A 9,260-nucleotide genomic window follows, 5' to 3' on the forward strand; every position below is an offset into this window, starting at 1 on the left:
TCAAATCCGAAAGTATGAACGGGATCTTCCAAGCTCTGGGGAGCTGTTCAAATGTCATTTATAGCTGCCCACCTACACATCGACCTGTTGCTTGATTTGGAACAGTGTTCATTTTCATTGTGCATTTTACTTGAGGAATTGCAGAATTTGACATTTTAGTAATAAGTGGAGATCCTTGTGAAATTTCACCCAGATACTGATGTCCGAGGAATTTTGGCCAGTGTGTTGGGAGGGTGCAGTTGAAATGACCGTCCATTTTGAAGCTGGACCCCCTAACAGGTTTGGATTGTGGAGACTTCAGTGTAAGATCACACGGGACGGGGATGGAATGGAGCACTGCAAGGAGAGGGACCTGCAAGGTCTGGGAAAGAAGGTTCCAGAGGATGCTCTTTGTGGGAGGCTACTAACGGAGAGAGATCGGGGTGGGGGGTCGGGGGGCTGAAAGAGATACAGAAGAGGATCAGCATTTGAGTGGAGGGGTCACTTGGAAGGGAGCAGAGTGGATGGAATAGCTGATGTTGGGAATTAATGAGTGGGCAATGATTGTACTCATCAAGGATGTGATTGGTCTGCAATATCACGTGATTGATATGGACCAATCTGTAATGATTAGGGCTACACAGGAGAGAAAGTTATCCTGGGCATCAGCACCGACCTAGCGGTCGCGGGTCATCTGAGGCGGAGCTGGTTGTAATGTCACTGGGCTAGTAATCCAGATTGCCAGGCTAATGTTCTGGGGATCTGGGTTCAAACCCCTCCAGGGCTGCAGGTGAAATATGAATCCAGTAATAATCTGGAATTGAAAACTAGCCACATGGTGACAACATACCAACTGAGAGTTATTGTTAAAAACTCACCTGGTTCTCTGGTTTTGTGGAGGGGTGGGGTAACCTGCTGTCCTTATGCAGTCTGGCCTATATGTGACTCCAGACAATATGGTTAACCTTTAAGTGCCCTCTGGGATATTGGGAATGGGGCAATAAATGCTGGGCCAGTCAAAACAAAACCTGCCACTTCTCTGCCTGACATTTCACTCTATTAACTGGAGATTCTCCCCCACAAGGTCAAACAGTTGTTCAGTCACAGTCAAACAAGATTGATGTGCTGTGGGGAGGGGTTGTCCAGCTTTGCTGTAACTTCAAGTGAAGACTGATAGCCGCCCTCTTGGTAAACTGGTGTAATTCTCCAGAAATTACTCAATATTGTTCTTCAACGAATTAGGGTGAAACTTGTACCTGTCCCCTTTAGAACTACTGAACTGTATCCAAACAGGTTTGGGGATCAGGGTGCTTAAAAGCAAGCTCGGTTTTTCAGATGGCCCATTTCTTATATCATTGCATAATTCTGTCTAATTTCAGGATTAATGGTCTGACTTGACTATATTTAACTTCTAACTAACTCTCCAGAGCCTGTCCACTATCTACAAGGCACAAGTCAGGAGTGTGATAGAATACTCTCCACTTGCCTGGATGGGCACAGCTCCAACAATACTCAAGACTGCCCACACACCCAGGCCAAAGCAGCCCACTTGATTGGTGCTCCATTCCCCCACCTTAAACACTGACTTCCTCCACCCCTGATGCACAGTAGCAGCAGTGTGTACCATCTGCAACAACTCACCAAGGCTCCTTTGGCAGCACTTTCCAAATCCATGACCACTTCTGCTGCCCAGAAGGATAAGAGCAGCAGATGCATAGAACCCTGCAGGTTCCTCTCCGAGTTGCACATCGTCCTGGCTTGGAATTATATCGCCGCTCCTTCAGTGTCGCTGGGTCAGAATCCTGGAACTCCCGCCCTAACAGCATTGTGGGTGCATGGACTGCAAGGATTCAGGAAGGCAGCTCACCATCACCTTCTCAAGGGCAATTAGGGATGGGTAATAAATCCTGGCAGAGCCAGTGACACCTGCATCCTGTGAAAGAATAAAATGAAAAATCTAATGACTGCCTGTTTACACACTCAGATTTTCCTAAGCTCTGGTGTTTGGCTGGATCTGTGAGAGTCAATGGCAGGACTCAAAATGGCTTTATTCATTAAAGATGTAGATATTTTTAATCAACCTGTTCAGATGAATCATGAGAAACTTGAGGAGCAGGTCAGACTTGGAGCTGGGCTGCCTGGCCTAGAGGTAGATATTTTAAATCAATCTGCTCAGATTAGCCATGAGAAATGCAGGGCTACAGGGATAGGTTAGGAGGGTGGGTCTGGGTGGGATGTTCTTCGGAGGGTCAGTATGGGCTCAATGGGCCAAATGGCCTGCTTCCTCACTGTAGGGATTCTATGATGATAGGGGCAAGTGAGACTCGATCCTGGAAGATATTTTATAATCAGCCTGTTCAGAGATGCTATTACACACCTTTGGAGCAGGTGGGAGTTGAACCTGGGCCTCCTGGTTCAGAGATATGGACAACACCACTGTGCCGCAAGAATGAGATGTGATTGAAAAGCACCCCCGTGTCTACTGATTGTCAAATTGAATGAGTTTGGATACTGTGGGATGAAGAAGGTTAATTCGCCCCCAGTTACCTTTTCCAGTCAAAATGCTCACCGTTGTGTTCAAATGGCCAGTGTGGGCAGAATCAGCCAGGATTTGAAGAGAAGGCTGATGAAAACATCTGAGGACATTCTCAAACAGCCTGGCAACATCATGGAGCCCCTCGTAACAATTGTTAACATTCTTCACATCATCTGCTCTTTTGTTTAGTCAGAATGTAATTTAATGATATAACATTCATTGGCTCGAGGTTTTTTTTCCTTGCTAATCCAATTGCTTAGAATTGCTCATGACCACAGGCTGAACAAAAATGAATAGAGCTCTCACAATGGCTAGGAGCACAGATGTGATTGCAGTCATTTCAGGCCTTAATGTAGAGTTGTAAGCACAACATTTTGAATAGAAATGCCACAGAGGGGTTTGTGATGTGTCTGTCACAAATACACAGTGATGTGAATGATTCAATTCTACTAGAAAGACAGAAAATGCAGGAAATGCTGGCCAGACTTGGCAGCACATACAAAGAGAGAAAGATAGATTTAACACTTTAGATCAATGACCATTCACTGTTCGGAGCAGGCTCTTTTGGAGGGATGGCAGTGAATTTTGCCACTGGAGCTTTGATCCTGGTCCACCTGGAATTCTGGGTGGGGAAGCCAGAAGTTGCATGAGGTGGGATGTCCAATGCGATCATACTAGACATGATAGAAGCCAAGTCACAAAGTTCTACTTCGTAGAGAGTTTCTTAATTTACTCAGCCCTACAGCTCTCATCCAAAAACTTCTATGCCTCAAACCCAGGTCCCAACAGTTGTCTATTTATACGATAATATTTTCTAATCAGCCTGTTCAGAGATGTTATTACACACTTCCACAGCAGGTATGACTTGAATCTAGGTGACCTGGTTCAGAGGTAGAGACACTACCACTGTGCCACAAGAGCTCTCTTTTATATTTGTGTGACCTCAATTAATGTTTATCATGTTTTTCACAAATTAACAATGACATGAAGAAATGTGATTGACAAGATATTTATCACGTGTTCATCTTCAGTTTGACCTCCTGATGGGTTTCCATTGAACACCGTCACTTTGTCTCCAGGGAAAAATGTAAGGAGCTAGGTTTGTGTCAGGGAGCCAATGGAATACACACATTCTCTAATGTCCTCACAGCCCTATCTACAAAGTCTGCTGCTTGGGCCTTTCTTTACAGTAGTCTTTTCAAAATAGGTAACAGTAAAGTAAAACATGACAAACCCTATTCCATTTTTAGAATAAAGAAATCTTCTAAAGTCAGAATAATGTAGGGAAAATGTTTTCTAATCTCCCTCCACCTCAACCCATTCCCACTTGCCTCCATCTACATTTCAAAGCTCACATCTCATGCTAGCCAGGAGCAGTATAGCTGTGGTGTGTGCATGTGTGTCTGCAGATTGGTAGGATCCATAATGAATGGTCACTTGGAAGTACAGAACCTTGGAGAATTGCTGGAAAAAGAGGAGCTGTTGATGTTTTCTTTCTTGCATGCATAAGGACAGGTGCGAGAATCCATATTTGGAATGCAGCTGCAATTTATACTGAGTGGAGATTTTCACACCTTTTTTACATGCAGCATAAATTGTTTGTCCCTGAAAATGTGGCATTCTTGCGATTCTGTCCTGATGAGTGCCAAGTCAAAAAGATTTCAGGGCAATTCCTGTTTTTTTGCAGTTGCCATGAGCCATTATTATAGATTTGGGGACACCGCCTCTGGCACCATCATCTCTGAGGCACAGATCCGCCCGATAGCAGAGCCTGGTGTAAGCAAGAATTAGGGAGTGCAGTATTCCAGCACAGATGTTGGCTGCTCTATGCCTCCCTACTGAACGTGGCTTTGAAATATTGGGCCAATCTAAAGAAGGAAAGTCAAACATGGTTTTTGTAATTATCGGGTTGTAGACTAAACAACACACCTCCCAATTCCTCCTTCACCTCCCTCACCGCTCCCCCACCAATCTACTGTCATCTGGGGACAGCACGGTGGCTCAGTGGTTAGCACTGCTGCCTCACAGCACCAGGGACCCGTGTTCGATTCCAGTCTCAGGTAACTGTCTGTGTGGAGTTTGCACATTCTCCCCATGTCTGCGTGGGAGGGGACCAAGTGCTCCAGTTTCCTCCCACAGGCCAAAGTCATGCAGGTTAGTGGGTTAGCCATAGGAAATGCAGGGTTACAGGGAGAGAGTAGGGTGTGGGTCGGGGTGGGATGCTCTTTGGTGGGTCGGTTTGGACTTGATGGGCTGAATGGTCTCCTTCCGCACTGTAGGGATTCTATGATTTAGGAAACCTCATAACCACCAGGGTAATGAAACAAATTTCTGACCCCTTTATTCTGAGCTATGGTATCTGAGAAAGTCGGGCCTCCTGGGCCAAAGGTCAGGTATTCCAAAGCAGGCTTCCTCCTGGTTTCTGCTATTTAGTGAATCAGACTATGAAAGCTGGCTGTCTTCATGTATGGTGCAGCAAACTACACACAGAATAGTGTTTAGATTTAATGGGATCAGAGAGGCATTACAGGCATAAGCTGTATTGGCCATTCACCATCCCAATATCTGTACATGGTTAAAGTGAGACTAATTTGATATGTCTAAATTGTGTTCATTTTATGTGAGTAAAACATTGTCTGTTTTTCAGGACTTTTTCAGCAAATCAGACCCGTTTCTCGAAATTTTCAGGATGAATGATGATGGAACACAACAACTTGTACACAGAACGGAGGTACTTTCATTTCTACATTGATTGTTCAATTAAGTGCAAACACCACACAGTTCATAGGGAACAGAATTGAGAAATGGGCTGTTCCTTGGTATTCTTGCCATTCAAAGCCCATGCACAAGACCTGATAAATGATTCTCTGTGACTCATCCCTTGGTATTAAAGCTTGCTTGTGTTTGCTCCCATGTTAATCAGGTGTAGTCAGACTTGGGCTTTGAAAGGTTCTTGAGAGCAACTGGGAAGGGGTGAGGCATTAAATGTTTTCATCCAAAAATAACTTAGATTAACTGCTGTTTGGGAGAGATGGGGGCATACTGGTAATGTTACTGGCATCATGTTTTGAGAGCCTGGGTTCAAATCCCACGGCAAGTGTAATTTAAATTCCATTAATAAGCGTCTGGAATTGAAAGGTAATCCCAGCGCTGGTAACCTTAACAGTGATCAGCAATTGTTGTAACAAGGTCTTTGGTTCATCTGTCTTTCAGGGATCCTTACCCAATCTGCCATGTGACTTCAGAGTCATGGCTTCAGACTTTAAATGCAATTCCATGGTTGGGCAGCATTTGCTGAACAATTTTGTGTGTGCTAAGAATTGCTCATAGTGTCCAGGGACGCACAGAGTAGGTGGGTTAGCCATGGAAAATACACGGTTACAGGGATAAGGTTAGGGAGGTGGGCTGGCTCTGGGTAGGATGCTCTATGGAGGGTCAGTGTGGACCTGATGAGCCGAATGGCCTGCTTCCACACTGTGGGAATTCTATGAATCTATGATATTTCTACGAATTACACAAATAATCCCTTCAAAAGTATCATTTGGATTCTTAAATGACCTGGTGCACCATTTAGCTCAAGGGAAACCTGACTGTGCCAGCAATGCCAATGTGTCATGAAACAGTAAAGAAGGATTCCCAGTATGATGGTGGAGTTTGAAATACCCTGAGAAATGGCTCTCTTAACTCTTCTTTTTATTCACTCACGGGATATGAGCGACTCTGGCCATGCCGGCATTTATTGCCCATCCCTAATTGCCCAGGGGGCAGATAACAGTCACCTGCATTGCTGTGGGTCTGGAGTCACATGTAGTCCAGATTAGGTAAGGATGGCAGATTTCCTTCCCTGAAGGACATTAGTGAACCAGATGGGTATTTCCTGACAATCAACAATGGATTCATGCTTGTCATTGGATTCCTAATTCCAGATTTATTTTTTTGAGTTCAAATTCCATCTTCCCAGAACATTAGCTGAGTTCCTGGAATAATAAAGTTGCTGGAAAAGCTCAGCAGGTCTGGCAGCATCTGTGAAGGAAAAATCAGAGTTAACGTTTCGGGTCTGGCGTTCTGAGGAAGGGTCACCGGACCCGAAACGTTATCTCTGTTATTTCCTTCACAGAAGGTGCCAGACCTGCTGAGCTTTTCCAGCAACTTCTGTTTTTGTTCCTGATTTACAGCATCTGCAGTTCTTTCGGTTTTTCTGGATTAACAGTCGAGCGATAATACCACCAGGCCATTGCCTCTCCTCCTGTTATACTAGAGCCAGTTGAACTCAATTGGAGGAAATGCTTGGATTTCACTGATTCAGCCAGCAACCTCTGATCACTATAGAAGGAAAATGTAATGATTTTAAAACAATAATCAAATTGAGATCTTGACGGGACAGACGGCCAGAAAGCAGGCCATGCAAAGTGTTCAGTTACCGATACATTATCAATAGTTGACTGCAGAAAAAACAAAAACAGCATTTTCTACACAGGCTAAAGGTTAACATTTTCAACAAGTGGTGTAACAGTTGTTTAAGATGCCGATAACTATCCTACTGGTTTAAAACATGAATGAATGGCCTTCCAAATGTGGAACTTGACTTTTCATATTACTGCTGGCCTCAAAAGAGGCAATTTATGGGGCAGGAAAAGGATAGATTCTCAACTCATTGTTCGCAAATGGTGTAAATTGTTGTTCCCTCTGAAATTTGGTATTCTTGTAAAGATCTTGATGAGTGCAAGGGGAAATGCTTCAACAGTGTGTGTCCCCGCTTTCAGTCATATAAAAACACCTTTTATCATGTTGCCTCTGGTTCAGACTCTGCAGCTTTTTTGAATTAAACAAAATTGTGGGTGGGGGAAGTATTAATTCTTCTGTTGTGGTGTCCTGAGGTTGAAAAGGACACCAAAGCAATAGGATTTCTTTCTATTTCTTTTGTTAATCCAAGATTAATTGTAGTTATACTGAATTCTGAAAATTCAGCAGATTATCTGTGACTATTCCATATTTCATCTTTATCTTTTCTGTGTCCACAGGTCATCATGAACAATCTAAATCCTATGTGGAAAACATTTAAAGTCTCTGTAAACTCCCTCTGCAGTGGAGATCATGATCGGAAACTAAAAGTAAGTTCAGAAAAATGAATATTGCTCACATTTTGGCATAAGTATTGATGCTGGGATTGACAGCAAATTTATTTTTTAATAAAATGCATTGTTTTTATGAGTTTCAACCCACAGCACAATGCACTGTGTTACTGCAGAATGATTTGCAGTATAGAGCTTGTGGAATCTGATATATGCAATGTGGAGAGATAGCTAGCAGCTAAACATTCACTATCTGGGTTTGGACTGTACCCAGCATTGCTAGTCACTGTGGTAATTGGGGAATTGTTGGTTTCATGGCAATGTCAACAGACTAGTAATGCAGAATCCCAGGTTAATGTTCTGAGGACTCGGGATCAAATCCCGCCTTAGAATATGGCCAATTTCAAGTTCAATAATGAACTTGGAACTTCAACTAATAAACTAACAAAAATAAATTTCCTATGCCACAGAAAGTCATTGAGACCAAAACATGGAATGTTTTCAAGAAGGTATTGGATACAGTTCTTAGGGCTAAAGGGATCAAAGGGTATAGCGAGAAAGCGTGAATGGGATAGTGAGTTGGATGATCAGCCAGCATCATATTGAATGGTGGAGCAGGCTCGAAGGGCCGAATGGTCAACTCCTGCTCCTGCCCTCATTTTCCATGGCTCATCAGTCACGTGGGTGGGGTTGGTGACTCTTTCTCATCCCACCTGGAGTTGAGATGGTGGGATCACTGGGGGAGACCATTAATCCCAGTCATGTCTGGGACCTGTGTTTGAATCGAGCCATGGCAGATGGTAAAACGTGAATTCAATAAAAATCTAAAATAAAGAATCTAATGATGACCATGAAACTGTAGCTGATTAATGGGAAATCCCATCTGGTTCACTGATGTCCTTTAGGGAAGGAAACTGCCATCCTTACCTGGTCTGGTCTACATGTGACTCCAGACCCACAGCAATGTGGTTGACTCTTAACTGCCCTCTGGGCAATAAATGTTGGTCTGACCAGTGATGCCCACATTTCACAAATGAATAAAAAAATTGTGGTCCTTTTGTGGTCAGGATTGATACTTTAACCATCAACTGTGAAAGAGCCAACAATGCCCCTAATGAAGCTTCTAACATCCCAAATCTCTTTTGTCTTTAAGAAGTGCCAACCAAATTGCTGTGAATTATCTGTGTCTTCTGTTTCTTTGTGCACTGGTGTGCATGAGTATTTCTTGTTGTGCTCAAACTAAATGCTTAAGGTGCATTGTGATTAGGGCAAGTGCATACCCTCTGTGCAACAATCTCCACAACACTCGTCTGATCTCGGAAATGCAATTAAACATCCTATGTGCTGTTGTTTGTTACTATTGCAAGGAGGTTTGACATATTATGTACCAAATCCAATCCCAAATCATGTCGTCATCCCTTTCCACCATACGTGTAGCTCTTTCCACACCATTTACAGTGTAATATGGCATCACTGTTCCTTCCCATGAGAAGCAGACATTCGTGGAGAAGGAATTAGTAATAAAGTACACTTTCAGATGACATGTTAAACCAAGGCCCTGTTGGGTGGATGCTTGATCCCATGGCATGATTCCAAAGAAGAGCTAGGGTATTTGCTTCCCCTAAACCCCCCTCCCCCCCCCCCCACCCCCCCCCCCCCCCCCCCACCCCCCA

At 43.7% G+C, this 9,260-nt stretch overlaps 1 protein-coding gene across 1 annotated transcript in view; it reads left to right on the forward strand.

Annotated features, from left to right (window-relative positions):
• Positions 1-9,260, forward strand: part of LOC109938024 (copine-4-like) — a 162,219-nt gene that overhangs the window by 60,702 nt on the left and 92,257 nt on the right. The window contains exons 4-5 of the mRNA XM_048609230.1: positions 5,163-5,246; positions 7,537-7,626. Coding sequence (XP_048465187.1) covers positions 5,163-5,246; positions 7,537-7,626 — 174 coding nt within the window. The remainder of the gene's footprint in view (positions 1-5,162; positions 5,247-7,536; positions 7,627-9,260) is intronic.

This window comes from Rhincodon typus, chromosome 2, assembly GCF_021869965.1.
Source record: "Rhincodon typus isolate 14 chromosome 2, sRhiTyp1.1, whole genome shotgun sequence".
Classification (NCBI taxonomy): domain Eukaryota; kingdom Metazoa; phylum Chordata; class Chondrichthyes; order Orectolobiformes; family Rhincodontidae; genus Rhincodon; species Rhincodon typus.